This window comes from Rhagoletis zephyria, unplaced genomic scaffold, assembly GCF_001687245.7.
Source record: "Rhagoletis zephyria isolate East Lansing unplaced genomic scaffold, Rhagoletis_zephyria_1.1 Rzeph_scaffold_00076, whole genome shotgun sequence".
In the NCBI taxonomy this organism is placed as follows: Eukaryota; Metazoa; Arthropoda; class Insecta; order Diptera; family Tephritidae; genus Rhagoletis; species Rhagoletis zephyria.
In genome coordinates this window covers 365,531-383,290 of record NW_016157160.1, presented here as the reverse complement: position 1 = coordinate 383,290, position 17,760 = coordinate 365,531, and the positions used below count along the sequence as shown (strand labels likewise).

The following is a 17,760-nucleotide window of genomic DNA, read 5'->3' as shown; positions in this document are numbered from 1 at the left end:
GGGGGGGGGGGGGGGGGGGGGGGGGGGGGGGGGGGGGGGGGGGGGGGGGGGGGGGGGGGGGGGGGGGGGGGGGGGGCGTGAGAGCATTACAATTCCGACTTTACTGTTTTTGGACCACCCTAAGGTACGTACATACATATCGTCTTTTAATGTGCAAAACCGCGTATCAACAAAATGCAACACCGCGTATCAGCAAAATGCAAAACCGCGTATGTGAAGTTGTAGAAATTATTTTATAGAGCGTAAAAACACTCATATTTCAAAATGGTTCTCTTTTTTATAAAGCAATCCCATTTCTGGCTAGTATATTTCAGGACGAATGGATAAGGATTGAGCCAAGAGCTTGTGTGAGCAAATCCAATTTTTGGCAGCCAATGTCAGTTACGCGGTTTTGCAGAATGACGATACGCGGTTTTGTACTTTAAACGACGATATGTATGTGTGTAAAAATTTCAGAATAGCTATATTTCGGTGTATTTCCCCTCCGTAATTGGCATTCTGTTTAATTTTACTATGAATTTATGTATATGGGCGATTCCACCGTCACGGGTGGGACATTTAAACAGAAAAGATGTTTTTCGTGTTTAAATTTAATTATAAAGTAATGAACAATTCTACATTTTGATAAAGCTACACCTATTGGACTCTTATATGAGTTACTACAAAGTACGAAAAAATTTCAGCTTACTTTTATATGAAAGAAAACGAGTTGCTTCTTCTGTAACGGGTGGGACGGAACCGGCTTTTTGGAGCAGATATATTTTACGAAAACTCTTCGAATTTATTGCACTTTTCTGTGTGAACTTGATGGCTTATAATAAAACAAGGAACCCCGAACACAAACAACCTAAAAGCTACAAGAAAAATAATGGCTTTATTATAAAAAAAAAATCCGAAATTCCTCTGTCACGGGTGGTACAATGTTTGTCACGGGTTGGACACGTACGCATTTTTACATGTAAAAGAGGTTTTAGTGTGGTTCTTATTAAATATTAGCTATTAAAAAATATAAGAAGCCATGTGGGGGTTCAATCCACCCACGTTTTATCTTAAAATAGTGCCTAAGAAAAAAAATTATTAAAAATTAACGCGATTTGCTAGCGTTTTGAAATTTTCACTTTTACCTACTTAAATTTAATGGGCTATAAAACAAAATGTTTAAAATTTTTGGGTGTGATTGGTAAAGTTTGTTCGATTTCAATAAATTTTTGTACGAAGTTTGAAATGTGGATTTATACGGTTCTGATTATGAAATGTGCTAGATTTTTATAAAAAAAAACTATAAACATTAAACATGAAAAAGAAAAAACCAAAACTGGGCAAAATGTCACTTAACTTAATCAGCTGACCACAAGGGTATGCAGGTAATGGGCGAGTCCGCGATTTCCCCTTCTCCCCTGCGCCCACCTCAACAAACAAATAAAGCTTATCAGCCCTGTGAACCTACCTCTGTCAACTGTACCACCCGTAGCTGTCACGGGTAGGACATGCTTCACTGTTGAATTATTCTTCTCTAACGATGTGGAAACGAAAATGCAATTGTGGTTAACATTTGCAATGAAGTTCTAACATTATGTATCGAACCCGAAACACAACTTCAACTTCTGTAAACAAATATAACAACTTTTACCTTTTTTTGTCACGGGTGGGACAAGACCCATACTGTTTAATAATAACTCATAGTATAGATAAAGCACTCACACAATTTAATTTATAACACAATTTTATTAAAGGCGGATGAATTCTACTACATATTGTTCTTACCAAACACTTGAATTATGAATCGCAAATTATTTGACAGTACTTTCAACACAACCTACTTTAAACCCACAAAAAAATTTACTTAGAACTTGATTTCGAAACGTAAAAAAGGTAATAAAAATGCATTTAAGGCTTTAATTTGTTACTTTTTGGTCGATTAAAGATTTTTACAAAAATCTTAACCACGCGTTTGTTAGTTTTATAAAGAAAAAATTTTGTCCTCTGAGGTTCAGTTTCACATGGAACTTTCCATATGTCTAAGGAGTCTAAGGAATCCTTCGTAAATGTGATTTACTGTAATAATTTAGTTAATTAATAATTATTATATTACTTCAGTGTATTTTAAAAATGTTATTCCTTAACATGTAAACCGATAACACAATTTAATGGGTTTAGCTTCCTACATAAAGGAGATATATCGCAAAAACTGGTATAGGAACAATCAGTGGTATACGAGATAAGGCTTCTACAGCGTAGATTTTGACAATTTTCTCAGTAGACTTTGTATTATTATTTATACAATAGCTTATGAAATTTATCGGTTTTAGCTGTCCAAATAAATTAGTTTTGCAATATATAAGTTACAGTGACCCGGTCTTTTTTAATTTTACTGTAGACTATCTGTCGATAATGAGTGAAAATAGTGCGAAATATCATGTTTCTAGCTGCATGTATGTAGAAATTATAACAAAGACTCTCGTATCTGAACAATCAGTTGTATGGGAGCTATATGTAAAAGTGACCCGATATTTGTTATTTTCACTGTAAGAATTCTGTTGATAATCGTTGGAAGTATTGCAAAATTTCATGCTCCTAGCTGCATAAATCGAGGAGTCATAACGAAAATTCTTATAACTGAACAATCAGTTGAATGGGAGATATATGTTATAGTGACCCGATCTTTGTTATTTTCACTGTAAATATTCTGTTAATAATGAGCGAAAACGGGGAGAACTTTCATGTTCCTAGCTGCATAAACGGAGAAGTTATGGCAAAAAAACTCATATCTGAACAATCAGTTGTATGGAGGCTATAGGTTATAGTGACCCGATCTTCGCCATTTTCTCTTAAAGTACTCTTCTGATAATGAGTGACAACAGTTCAAAATTTCATGTTACTAGCTACTTAAATGGAGGAGTTATAACGAAAAATCTTATATCTGAACAATCAGTAGTACGGGAGCTATAGGTTATAGTGACCCGATCTTTGTAATTTTCACTCTAAGTTCTCTGTTGATAATGGGTGGAATTTCAGGTTCTTAGCTGCATAAATGGAGAAGTTATAACGAAAAATCTCATATCTGAACAATCAGTTGTATGGGAGCTATATGTTATAGTGGTCCGATTCTTCCGGTTCCGACAAATGATTAATACATTATAAAAATACACACACCTACCAAATTTCATCCGGATATCTCGAAAACTGAGAGACTAGATTGCATTCAAACAGACGGACAGACAGACAGACAGACAGACATACAGACAGACAGACAGACAGACGGACAGACGGACATGGCTAAATCGACTCAGCTCGACGTTCTGATCATTTAAGTATACATTTGAATGGGTCTATCTCTTCTTGTTCTGGTACTTACAAACATCGGATCAAAGTTATAATACCATTTCATGCTCATGAAAGGTATAAAAAGATAGTGACGGACGTTAAGGCTGGTTTTCACTAAGTCAAGTTAAAATGCCTGAAAACAAATTTAATTTTGTGGCACTTTCATCTTCTTTTCGGCACTATCTTTTTATTTTGAAATTCCATCCCTGGTGTATGTAACTCTCGTATGAATCCAACAAGTCGTTTATACAGAACGAGTGTTTCGATGTATGTACATGAAACCCATGATTCAATAATAAAAGGTTTGCTCAAAGAACAGTTTTCTCGCTCCCTCTTGACAAAATCGGCTCCCTTAGCAAGGCACTGTGTGTGGGTTCGTGTGTGTGTGCAAAGCTTTTGTAAGGGAGCTAAGGGAGTGTCAAAACTCGAATGTCACTAATGAGAAAACCTTTAATTATTGAATCATGCATGAAACCGTGATAAAAATATAGTAAGGTAGAACCGCTGAGTCACTTTTAAAATTCTTGACGTTTCCAAACAATTTAATTTTTAAATTTACTAACAAACTCACACACACATTTTCATTTTCAATCTCAAGCAATATCAATTTCGAACAATTTCAATTTTTTATTTTCACTTTTATATGATTTTAAAATGTTGGCAAACTTCAGGAAAAAATCATGGCCCATGATTCAATAATAAAAGGTTTGCTCAAAAAGCAGTTTTCTCGCTCCCTCTTGACAAAATCGTCTCCCTTAGCAAGGCACTGTGTGTGGGTTCGTGTGTGTGTGCAAAGCTTTTGTAAGGGAGCTAAGGGAGTGTCAAAACTCTAATGTCAATAATGAGCAAACCTTTAATTATTGAATCATGATCAAAATGTATTCAACAAAGTGTGATTGATTTTGACATTGCTCTCATAAGAAGCAGGCTATAATGTCAAATTGAAATGAATTGTTAACCCATTTGAAAATATTTTTTTTTTTCAAATTTCAATTTGTTTAAAAAAATTTACACAAAAATTTTTCAAGCAGCAAATTTTCTTAATAAACGTGAAATTGTTAAGAGAAAAACCGCCGAGGAGAGCAAGTAAGCACATTTAAAGTTTGGTAATAAGTAAATATGTACGTTCGACTTTTCTTAAATATTTAATGTTAGGAAACCAAGATGAAACGGAGCAAAACTTTTGAACGGTGCGCTGTATGCAATAGAAGTCAGGACACGAAAATAGTTGCGAGTTAAGAGGCCACCGATGTAGTGTTGTACTACGTGATTCATCTCGCGTTTGTGAAAACCACTTCAAGGAAAGTGATTTCATTTGTTGTCCGTCCGAGTCAAGCACTTTCAAACGAGCTCGTTTATAAACAAACTATTTCGCATAAAAAAAATTTATTTTCAAAATTGTTAGAGTTAAGCTCTCATATAAAATTGAAAATAAATGCAAAATTATACTTCTATTTAAATATAAAAATAAACGTAGAAAAGCATAAAGCTTGGGAAATTAAAAACAAGAAAATTGCTAAAACGCTTTTATAAACAATTTGTTTTGTTTTATTGACAAAATATATATATTCCAGGTAATGTAAGTAAAACAAAACTGTAATCAAAATTAAAGCCTAGGGTATCAGTGCTGACAAGATACATGCATCACTAAGGGCTAATTCGTTTGTTTATACTTTTTGACATTATAGTACCTTAAAAGAGAGCCGCACTGAGTTGTCAATCACACCTTGTTTAATACACCTTGATCATGATCATGGCCGACAAATTGAGAGAACGGTTCTACCTTGCTATGTTTTTATTATGCATGANACAACAACGAATGTCATTAAATGGAACTACCTTCTTTTTTGTATCATGCATACGGGCACTTTGGCAAATCCGCTTCTATAACACCTCAAACCTCGATCCATTTTGNGATACAAATATTTATAAGGTACAATCGCTGAGAGCCAGCTTTAGGAATTTTGACGTTTGCTAGCATTTTGAAAATTTCTCTCGCCGTCATTTTATTTGTTTGTTTTTATTTTCACTCAAACCAAATAAATATATTTTGACGAAACAACAAAATCTGAATGCACATACATACATACATATATACATATGTATGTAAATAAATACATAGATGTAAACAATTGTGTTCAATGAACTTCTACATACATATGCTTACATGCATAACNGCGGACGAATTGAGCGAGCGGTTTTACCTTTAAATATTTGTATCATGCAAGAAACGATTCGGTTTGTTTGAAATTGTACAAGTGTATAATTGAAACAAGCAAACTNTTCACTCAAACCAAATAAATATATTTTGACGAAACAACAAAATCTGAATGCACATACATACATACATATATACATATGTATGTAAATAAATACATAGATGTAAACAATTGTGTTCAATGAACTTCTACATACATATGCTTACATGCATAACTTTAAACATTTTTACCTTAAAGGCACTGCACTCTTGCAAAGAATGACCTTGTGCTTATATTGGGTAAAGTGGTGTGGCAAAAAATGAGCCGAGCACACATACNAAAATGTCACGCAGAACAAAAATTGGAAATTGAGTTAGCTTCGTACGCACACTGTTCAATTTCGGCTGGTCCCATACAAGTTGTAACGCATGCNTACGTAGCTCGCACTATTTTTATTAAAAATATATAAAATATAAAGCAGAGACCCAGAATAATAATTATTTTATTGTTGGGTTTTTAAATAGGTCAACAAAATATTCGCAAGAATTATAAGTCCTTTGATAATAATTATGTGTGAGAAATTTTTTTAAGTCATCGATAACTATTATTTTAAGACTTATATAATAGAAGTCTTTTTAAAATAATTTCCACTTTGAGACTTATTTTGAGACATATTTATCTCAATATAATGATTATTGATTGACANTTTGACAGTAAATTGGCGGCGTGCGTGAATATTAGGTTAGCCTGTTACTGCGTTGACTCGGTACAAAATTTAACAAGCAAGTTGCGGCACATACGCTTAAAGGTCTGATTATGCATACTTCGCATAACTTCCCACAACTTCTTAAACGTAACACAATTTTACAAAACTAAGTCATAATCAGCTTCGCATGCAATCAAATTTATCAGTACTACCAACCTTATGCATCGACGCAATAGGGTTATTCACGGTGTGTGAACAAAAACAGCTGATTTTTGGTTTCTTCAGTTAAGCGGATTTGTTTACAGAAAAATTGGTTTAAGTGGTTTTAGTGGGGTATATTTGTAGTACAAATTAAGTCGACACTAAAGTTCTTTGCAGATTGACATAATTTGCAATTTAATATCTGTCAAAATATGTAAATAAAATTCGTATGTTTTTCTTAAAAAATACGTAATTAACTAAATATATTAAATTACATAGTTACTGGAAAGAGCATAAAAATACCTAATTTATTCATATAAAATGATATTTTAATATAAATGAATATTTTGATTAAAAAAATAGCGCGATATTTTCTTCTAAATGTTCGCCTGTAGAGCTTTTTTTTTTCTCTTAACATATAAAACCACATTTTAATATTCAGGGATATTACCGAATATTTTTTTATTATAAATCATATATATAATTAAAGGTTTTTTTGTGCTCTTTCTTATGTTGTGCATATCTTTTAATATAGTTTTTTTAAGAAAAAAAGTTTTATAAAAAAATTGCCATAATTTATATATACATATATGTTATGTACACAAATGAAATCAAAGGACTTTTAATTACCTTTCCAACCCTTTCCATACTTTAAAAATTGGTTCAAAACTTTTCAAAATATAAGCTTTTCAAAATATTGAAAATTCCACGTTTACCCTCCCTAGCACCGTTCCTACGAGTTTGCACCCAAATGGAATGTATTCCATTAAAATCAGAGAAAAACGGCGGGCCATGCTCACTTTTTCTTTTCTTTTGTCTCAACGGGCCCTATTCTTTACTTGTTCCCAAAATTACATAGATGGAGTCCATGCTCTCTGTAAAAAATAATGCTATTGGTACTACTGCAATTGAAATGTCACTTATGAAAACGTGAGGCAAAATCTAAACTCAAGAGATCGCAAATTTTTTACAAGTTCTGCTAATTTCTGGGTAATGGAATACATACAAAATGCATTCAACAGATTTTCACCTGACAGTTTGAAATGTATGCGAAGTATGCATAATCAGACTATAACGTTGTTCATGTATCAAATTATACATACATTGATTCAGTATAAACGAACTCCAAATTAAAGTAGCTAAATTTGTTAACAGATAACCCAATAACCAGGCACATCTGAACTTCTACGATGAAAACAAGTAAAATTACTTATAAAAGGGTTTGAAAAGACAATAACAGTTGCTTAAATTTTGAAGTTAGTTAAACCTTTGGTAACCCTAAAAAGCTTTTTTGACTAAAGTTACACAACGTTTATTTTGTAAACCTTTTTCAAACCTATTTTAAATTATTATGAATACAACGCCGACTATTTCGCTATTTTTTAAATCTTTGATTTTTAGTTCTCCCTTCTAATACTATTCCAATAGAATTAAAATTAAAACATATATTTCAGGAACGTCTCACTAGTCATGGCAGCTTGGGATTGTCAAGTAGTAGTCCTGCTTATACGACACATACAAGCGGCCACAGTGGACGGGGAGGACCTTCTTCAGGACATGGTAGTCATGGCGGAACCCATGGGTCTGCGGCTGCAATGCATCACCAATCCTTGCAATCAGATTTTCAACCCCCCTATTTCCCTCCACCGTTCCATCATTCAACTCAGAGTCCACCACAACAACAGGTAATAATTATATATATAAGTAGTATATTTAACAGAACTTAGCAGGTAATAGAGTAGAGGTTTACGTCGATAGGCTTTGAGGTGGCGGCATCGTCAATTTTACAAGGTGTGTCTGCGAACGCCGGCTCATCTGCACATAGGACAGATTCCCAATAGCGTTGGAAACCATGAAGCTACTAATCTGATCGTGTTATTCGCCACTATATGTACATACTTGAAAGAATTTATTGGTTCAATAACTTTTTAACGATACCATGGTGCTACCAAAAAAAAAACAAGTAAGAAAGTCTAATTTCGGGCGGAGCCGAACATTAAATACCCGGCGCAGGTACCGCTACATGGTAAGCCGGTGTGTATCAGTTTTGAGTAAATTAGCATTTCTGAAATTTGCCGTTATATGAAAAGTGGTCGTAATTTGAATCTGATTCCAATAATTTTCAACGTTTTGCTTCTATGTGGCAAGCACAATAATCATACCGAGTTTGGTACAAATTGGTAGAACGGTTACCGAGATACATATATGTGATCATAAGTGGACGGTGCTACGCCCATTTTCCAAATTTTTGTCATAAACGTATTTCTTGGCAAAGAATTGTTGCAAGCATAAATTTTGAGTAAATTAGCTTTAATATTTGTTGATTTATCGAAGAATTCGTATTTCTCCAAATTACCGTTATATGGGAGGTAGGCGTGGTTATAGTCCGATTTTAAAAATTTTCGGCCATTTCGTATGCTGTAGCAAGACTAACAACTGTGCCAAGTTTGGAAGAAATTGGTGCAGAGGTTACCAAGATATACACATGTATCCATAAGTGGGCGTGGCTACGCCCATTTTCCAAAAATGTACAATATTCTTATTTTCCGTCTAAAGGTTATTGTAAATATCAATTTTGAGTGAATAATCTTCAGTAGTTACTAAAATATCGCAGTTTTCGTATTTCGGAAAATTACCGTTATATGGGAGGTAGGCGTGTCCGATTTCGCCCATTTTCAATACCATCCGTCCTACGCATGAAAGAAGTGCACATACCAAGTTTCGTTAAGATATCTCAATTTTTACTCGAGTTATCGTGTGCACAGACGGACGGACAGACGGACGGACAGACAGACAGTCACCGCTTAATCGATTTCTCTTTTCATTCTGATCATTTATGTATACATTTGTCTATATCTATCTCGATTCGTTTTGTCTGTTACAAACAACCGTTATGTGAACAAAGTTATAATACCCTTGTGCACAAGTGCGCTCGGGTATAAAAATCACGAAATACACCCGAAACAATACTTAGTGTTGTATGTTGTAGGGTCGAGTACAACATGGAAATAGGTTTCTTATAGTTCCTGAACCCTTAATTTTAACAGCTTGACGATTTTTCATCCGATTTTAAAAATCAAACATGTTTTGAAAATGGGACTTATGCATATACGTAATACTTCTATATTGCAAGTACATACAAAGTACATGCCCCAACCAGTGTTGCCACTTGAGCTTATTTTTAGGTACCAAAACGCCTACCAAATCAGTTTCCAAACTACCAAATTTTTGTTCATTATTAAAACGAGATTTCTTGAATTTACGGGGTTTTTAGCTACACGAATTGGCAGTATAATATTGTTTACAGTGTTGGTTAACCATTCATGCCAATCTTCAAGGTTAAACAAAACAAATTCGAACTTTTAAACAAAAGAATTAGCGTATTGCGTAAAAAAACTTTTGTAAAAATGTGAATACATTTGAGATTAATTCAATTCATGTCAAACATTTTTTATGTGTAAAAAACCTAAATCAGACATTTTATGCATTTCAATAAAACAAAATTCTAAATTTTGTTTCAATTTGCATACTCTCACCCTTTTTTACCAATACACTCACACTTTGCAAATTGCCTATCATCAAGACGATAGGCGATTTTTCGTTCAATTTCAACAGATGATCGACCATAGCTTTGGGAAGTGAGTATTTGTTTGCAGAAAGTTGTGTGCTTAGTAAAATTTAGAAAAAACAAAGAAAACTTATACGTGTGAACAAACTGAAAGCAATGTTTTCAACATGTAAACGCAAAGTACTCAGTTCGATTGAATTTAATGCTCAGTTCGATTGAATTTTCAAAACATTTTTGCCTACCAAAAGCTTCATCAAACCAACCAAACTACCAAAGTAGAATGAAGCTACCAATTTTGGTTCAATTGGACCAAAACGGCAACGCTGGCCCCAACATCAGAGTGTCGATATATTAAAAAAAGAAAGAGAGATACGAAAAGAAATGTACCCAAAATGACAATTTTACTTTTCAAAATTCATATACATACATAATTGTATGTACATATGTATGTATATAAGAAACCACGGTAAGGCGCTACTGCACATGTAAAACATTACAATACGACTACATGGCTTCATGCGTAAGTAAATTTTTTCTGGCTTAGAAACAATAAAACCATTAACTATTTTTCAGTTTTCCAAGGAACGAAGAGCAGCAGAGAAAGTGGAAACATGCATGCGGCTTAAAGACGCGCATTAAAATTTTGTTTTTTGTTTTTGTAGTGGGAAATGTTTTTAGTAAGGTTTTTATGGCATTACCAAAGAGAGAAAAAAGTGAAACTTTAGTTGTTTTTCTTTTAAATATTTTGTATTATTAATGATAATTTGTTAAAATCATAATCATCAATAATTACAAACCAAATATCATCACTATCATTATCATCATTATCTTCATCACTATTTTCATCATCAACATCACCACTTTACGGAAGTTCTACTTTCAAAGGATTTCATACATATATTGATGAATCCGAACTGTAAAAATTTTCTGTATGTTTTTGTTAAGCTTAGAAAGCAGTTTCTGGCCGCTGTGGTGTAGTGGTAAGCAGTGCGCGCTTCCACTCCGCAGCACCTGGGTTCAAACCCTGGTCAAAGCAACATCGCAAAAAAAAATATAAAAAAGGGTTTTTTTCTTAACAGCGGTCGTCCTTCGGCAGGCAATGCCAAACCTCCGAGTGTTTTTCTGCCATGAAAAACAGCTTCTGTGACAATATCAAGGCGCACGCCACAATTCGGAGGAGAAGCTCGGCCAAACACTAACATATGTGTAAGCGCTAGTCTATTATTATTATTATTATAGAAAGCAGTTTCAAAAATATAACCTTCAATAAAAAAACAATCATAATCTTCGCTTGCGTCATTGCCATCGCTTTCAACATCTTCATCATCACTATGATTCTATATGTTTATCAAATTTTTTGCTTCTTTCGGCAGATCCTTCCATCCATTGTTTCGGGTAGTTTTCTCATACTTGATATAGCAGGGTCGGAACTGATCAAAAATCTATTGAATATATCTTCATTCGTCTTTTTTCTGCTGCACTTGCGAGACATATAGAGGACATTTGTAGGTCTTAAGGACTTTGCTTCGCGCTTCCAGAACTTCTTCTGACAATTGACCATAGGTAACAAAGCGTGGGATATTTTCTCTGACCCATGGATGAATGAAATATTTTTTGAGTGTTAGGGGCATTTTATCATTCTCCGTCTACCCGTAACTGTGCCATTCACGTATAGAAATAACAACATTATAAACAATAACAAGGATTAAAACTAACACTAAAAAGATGCACGGTTTCACATACATCCTACAAATCATTGAACAAATAAATTATGCCATTCTTAGGGCCAGTTTTTCAGTGCTCGTCTGTGGTCTAAACTTGGTTCAAACGCTCGAGCTGGCTGGTTTAAACTAAGATTAGCCAATCAAATATCTGCCAGCTGTTCAATTTGATCTAAGTTTAAACTGGCACAGCAAACTGGCCCTAACCTGTGATTATAAAATTGAATAAACCAAAATTTAATTTTATAAATCTGTGCAGATATGTATATAAATGTATGCATATTTTGTTGATATCTGCAAGTACTAAAAATTTCGCCTTTGAAACAAAACAATATAGCTATGCCGTTGGTAGGGTAGCTAAGCCGTATGTAGGGTACAAAAATATATATATATGTATGTATATATAAATAAATAGTAACTGAGCAAGCAACGAAGACAATAGCAATAGGCATGTGTTATTCAACCATCACAAGCAAATAGCTAAATCTTGGTCAAATAAAGCGAAATTATGTAGCTTATTTCCTATGTTAGCCTAATTTTGACAGTTGTTTGACTGCAAATAGTGTCAAAGTAAGTTTTTGCCTCTTTCTGATTGGCTGAAGGAGAAAATTTCTGATGCTGAATGGCAATGCCTCTTGTTCAATATACAAGCCAAGATAGCTTTTCATAAGCCAATATAATTATGTTGGGTAAGTCCTCCATACAAAATAAGCTAATCAGGGCTATCACAGAATCCATCGTAGCGTCGATTTTCGTGAAACCTACGAAAGTGCTATCACAAAATCCGAATGGCTACGAACGTAAATTCGAAATTCGTAGAGAGCATTCATTGAATCCGTTCGTAATGAAGATTCGTACAGATACACTACGACGAGTTTATGCTGTCGGAACAAAATTTAAAATCACTGAAACTGCATTATTGTTAATAATAAATATTNGCTATCACAGAATCCGAATGGCTACGAACGTAAATTCGAAATTCGTAGAGAGCATTCATTGAATCCGTTCGTTATGAATATTCGTACAGATACACTACGACGAGTTTATGCTGTCGGAAGAAAATTTAAAATCACTGAATCTTAAAAATAACGGTGAAAAGCTGCATTATTGTTAATAATAAATATTTATTATACTCCATATTTGTTATAGTTTGATATAATTCCATATATTTGTGTAAACGTAGACGTAAAATATAAATGGCATACATACCTACATATGTACATACATATATTCATCTGCTAGACGCTATTTAATGAATGTTTTTTTTTGAAGCGAGGAAATAATAGTTTAACAACAATTTATTAGGAAAGAAATCTAATTACTTTAATATCATATAAATTTATTTTAAAAAATACAAATTTAAATTAATTAAAAAAAATAGTTTTCTCGTTAAAAGAATAAAATCTAAACTAAAAAATAATAATTAAAAAAAACACAAAAATGAAATAAAATAAAATTATAGTTTAAAAAACTAAAACCTCCCTATTATAATTGCCATTCGTACTGTCATCAGGTATGTAACTTGAGAATAGAAATCGCTGCATCTTTTAGGCGCATCAATATTACATAGTTACATCCCGAGCTAATAAAAGGAAGGTAAAAAGAAAAAAGCTCCACTGCCGACGACTCAGACTCGAACTCGGATCTCTCAATTGGCAGTCTAGTGCTTTGCTCACTCGGCCATTGCGACTGCTGGGGCAGCGTGAGCAAAATGGCATACATAAATGTCTATTGTTTCCTATGCAAAAGCTGATTTCGAATCGACATTCGAAGCTGGCAACGATATTTTCGAGTTCACTCGGAATCAGTGATAGCAATTTTTTCGTATTCATAGCAGGCATTAGAATTCGTAGATTTTCTACGATGGATTCCGTGATGGCCCTGAATAGCTTAAATTTCTGGACAAATAAAACACGTACACGTTTTGTACTTAGTTTGCACTTGTTATATTTGGTTTTGTTCTACCTCGAGAATTTCGTGTATATTTCACCAACCAGGTTATAAATATTATATAAATCGATATACTGAAAAAGTGCAGGTACATGCCGCAACTTTTTTCTTCACAGAATGCAACTATAACACTTTTGCTTGATCCCGCCTAATTCACAACTATACTATGTCTACGTATATAGTCAAAAACGCCTTGTTTCTAATCCTTTCTATAAAAAAATTAAATAAAATACTTAAAACCATAGTTAAAAAAAATAAGATCACTTTGTGTTGCCTAAATACCTGAACCAGAAGGTTCCATTGCCGTTTTGATTTGAAGAAAACTTAGAAATAGCTTGGAAATATGAGATATTGAGGCATATTCTTGTTTTGGTACGAATCAAAAATTTGAAATTTTTGTATAGAAACTGATAGGAAAATTTCATGATTTTCGATTCGTACGGAAGCAAGATTACGCCCCATTAAATCACATTTATCACTTCCCGCATATAAAAAGAAAAAAGCGACGCGTAAAATAATATTGCAGGAAAACGGTAGATTTTTTGGCAAATATTTGAGTACATAGTGATGTATAATTTTATCTACTTTAATTTGGTACTAAAAACTTCTTGGTACTTTGAAATTAATTTTTTGAGTTAATCTCCAATATCGACATCAATTACCCCACTGTGCGCATGTGGGCAAACGCTGCTACTCCAACCGCTTCAGCCAGTAAACCAACAGTTGCCGCCGTTTTCAACAGAAACGCCACTTTAAAGATCCGCGATTTGCTACTCCTCGTCGTGCAAGCCGCGTTTTTAAGCTAGTAAAAAATACGATTGAAAAGAAGAATAAGATAATAAAGAGATTACAAGACAGCCAGTGATCGGACTTATAAAAAATTCTGTGTGGTACAATCTGGAAAAAAATGTGGTCGATTTCAAAAAAATGTGGAAGATCTCAGGATTTGGATCAAATTTGTACAAAAATTAAAAAAAATTTGCAAGGTTTCACCTAAATTGCACCTAAATAGTTTTTGTATAGTAAAGTGCAACATTGGCCCTGTTCGCGTACGCACTATCCAGTAAATCCAGTACTAATTTTACTGGTTTTTTACTGGATGTCGTTTTCGTACGCAAAAACTAGCAAAAGAGGGAAATTGAGAGAGAAAATATGACAGCTGAACTTGCGAGTTTTACTGGATTATTACTGGATAAATTTTTACTAGCAACTATTTGCTAGTAAGAAAAACAGCTGATGGCATGATGCTTATTGTAAATCAGATTAAGAAAATAAATGTTTGTGGCGCTTTTAGAGTTGCAATTGACAAAATAAACCTATTTAAATATAAAATAAGATGGAAAACACTAGTTTTCTAAGAAAATTGCATCGGGAAATAACAAATTAATCAGCTGTTCATAAAACTAGCAACTTCTTGCTGGTTTTGCGTTTTCGTACTTTCTTGCATATTTCACTCATTGGGAGTAAATATTGGCGTACTCTCCGAAATTTAGTTACTGGCAAGTTACAGGATATTTTTTGCTGGAGAATACGAAAACACAACTATTGAAGTTGCTAAAAATTGCGTTGAGTTTTGGCAATTTTTTCCTTGACAGTGTAAAGCGGTGTGCTGCCAGCTTTTCTTTTTATCACATCACGATGTAGCGAACAAGTGTGGCACGTGCCAGAAAATGCTACTTGTGATTTGCCGATTTAGACAATCCTCAAGTAAAAGTAAACAACACCTCAGAAACTTTACATGCACTGAAAGTTGCAAATACTTTCACAAAAATCGCCGTTTTCTTTAACATTTTCGCTATTAATTATTTTTATAAAACATATCGCACGCTTCATAATATACAGAGTTATCTCAAAATTTCAATTTTGTAGGAAAACGCAATCAAAGTTTCATCAATTCATCCAGTTGGTATACAAAATGATAGATGGAAAAACACATATCTTCACCATTTATGGGTAGTTTAGTTATCTGTTAGGCTGATCACATTCTCCTTATCAAACTTATTAATTGTATGTTGAGTTCTCCAAAAACGTGATTTTTAAATTACATCTCTATATTATTAAACCTGCGATATATTTTGCAATTTAACAAAATAAAACCACGTTTCCTGTCGAAAAATTTCTTATTGAGAAAATTTACTATTTTACAGTTTATTTATCCTCCCATTCGGATTTGTTTACTTTTACTTGAGAAATTTCATCGTCGACGGGAATGCGGAATCTTGTATTATATCATTCCTGTTACCCTATAGTGTTTAGTGTTGGACAATTTTTGCTCTTAAAATTAAAAAAAGGATGTCGAGTAAAAATAAAACTACTCAAAAACGCGAATATCTGGTACATTTCAGACCTTGTGTGGTAGATGCTTATAAAAGTGGCAGATCTACCACATTGTGGTAGAAGTCCGATCACTGAAGGCAGCAAAAGACATCTTCGAAAGAGAGTGACGTGCTTAGAGGAGTTGGTTACACAGTTACCTCGTATTACCTCGGATGTGGAAAAAATAATTGTAAACACTGTCACGCTTTTTATCCAGTCTAGTAGAACCTAAATACATATCGCATGTTTAATGATACTGTATCGCAAGTTTTAAAATGACACAAAAAAACCCAGAAAGATGTCAACTTAACTTTGAGTCGTCAATTACGATTCTGTATTTTGTTTTTTAGTCCGGTCAACTTAGACCAAAAATAGGAGTGAAGTTACAAAAATTCCCACCCAGCTGAAAGTTAGTAGGATTGTTCAAGACACACACGTTTCCACGCCACCTTTGTTGCACTTAGGCACTCCGCACATTAAGGTCCTAATCACAGTAGTGTAATCCTTTCGGCATACTAAAGTATAAAGCTTTTATGCCGAACCCATGTATTTCAATGAAGCTCTGTAGATTACGATTCAAATCATAAAAGCTTCGTGAATCGAAGCGCCCAACATTGTATGGCGCTTGCAGTTTTGAAATCGTCATTTGTTTACTTTCTTGTGTTGGAAATGNTAATCACAGTAGTGTAATCCTTTCGGCATACTAAAGTATAAAGCTTTTATATATTCAATAGAAAATAATTGGAAATGAACGATTTCGTGCTAAAATTCGTGCAAATTGCATTAAACCACAGGCGTTTATGCAATATTTTGGAGCAGAAATATTTGCGGAAGTGCGTATTGCGTAAGAACGGCCAAACATTTTTGTATGTGTAGAAAGTGTTTATTAGCTGGTGACTTATGCAGGGCGTGCAAGTGTGCAGAAGTCGAGTCGTCATGCATTCGTTTCGGTATGATGAAACGATTACTCTACTTTGATTAGGCGCGTAATGTGCCGAGTGCCTTATACATATTATGCCGATTACAAATCTTCCAACTTTTTAGGAAAAAAGTATTTAGACATTTTTTATAGATATTTATCTGATCTAGAATTTTTGTCTAAACTAATTTTATGATAAACTTACCGATCTGGTGCGAAATAAAGTCAATTGACATTATTACCTTTTTAAAAACGAAATAAAATCAATTGACATTATTTCTCTTTCAAACATTAAATTTGCTTAACTTCGCGGCGGCCCGCGTCAGCGCGCCACACCGCGCCCCGCGTACCCCGCGCGACCGGCGCGCACACCACGTCATGCTACGCCGCGGCCCCCCGGCCCCCCGGCCCCCCTCCCCGTCTCCCGACGTGCTGTAGCGCAGGTAGATTTATTTTTTGTATACGTTGAAATAAAATTTTTATATATTTTAAACATCGAGGGCTTATATTCAATAATACCCCCTATCTGCGCACTTTTCACAAAGATGAGATGAGGATATAAAAATCCACCTAAGCTTTAACTGTCATCAGTGATATTAATGCTACCTTATATAACGACAGGTAATAAGTCCCAGATGGTTTCTAAAATCAGAAATTAGTTTTTGTGCAAATTCCAGATAGAGGGTATTAATGAATTCAAGCCCTCGATATTTCACATTTTTATATTTGTAAGTTATTGGAAGCAGGGATGCCAACTTGGCTCAAACCGTGCCATTTGTTCCTATTTTATTTCAAATGGCACTTAATTTTTCAATTTGGCACAAAATGCCAAAATGGCACTTTTGTAAAAAAAATAA

The 17,760-nt window shown here is 34.1% G+C and overlaps 1 protein-coding gene across 2 annotated transcripts in view; it reads left to right on the top strand.

Moving 5' to 3' along the window:
- The window catches only part of TfAP-2 (transcription factor AP-2), a 429,556-nt gene that overhangs the window by 82,040 nt on the left and 329,756 nt on the right, over positions 1-17,760 (top strand). For both annotated transcript variants that reach the window (XM_017628545.1, XM_017628537.1), the window contains exon 2: positions 7,884-8,114. In XM_017628545.1, coding sequence (XP_017484034.1) covers positions 7,884-8,114 — 231 coding nt within the window. The remainder of the gene's footprint in view (positions 1-7,883; positions 8,115-17,760) is intronic.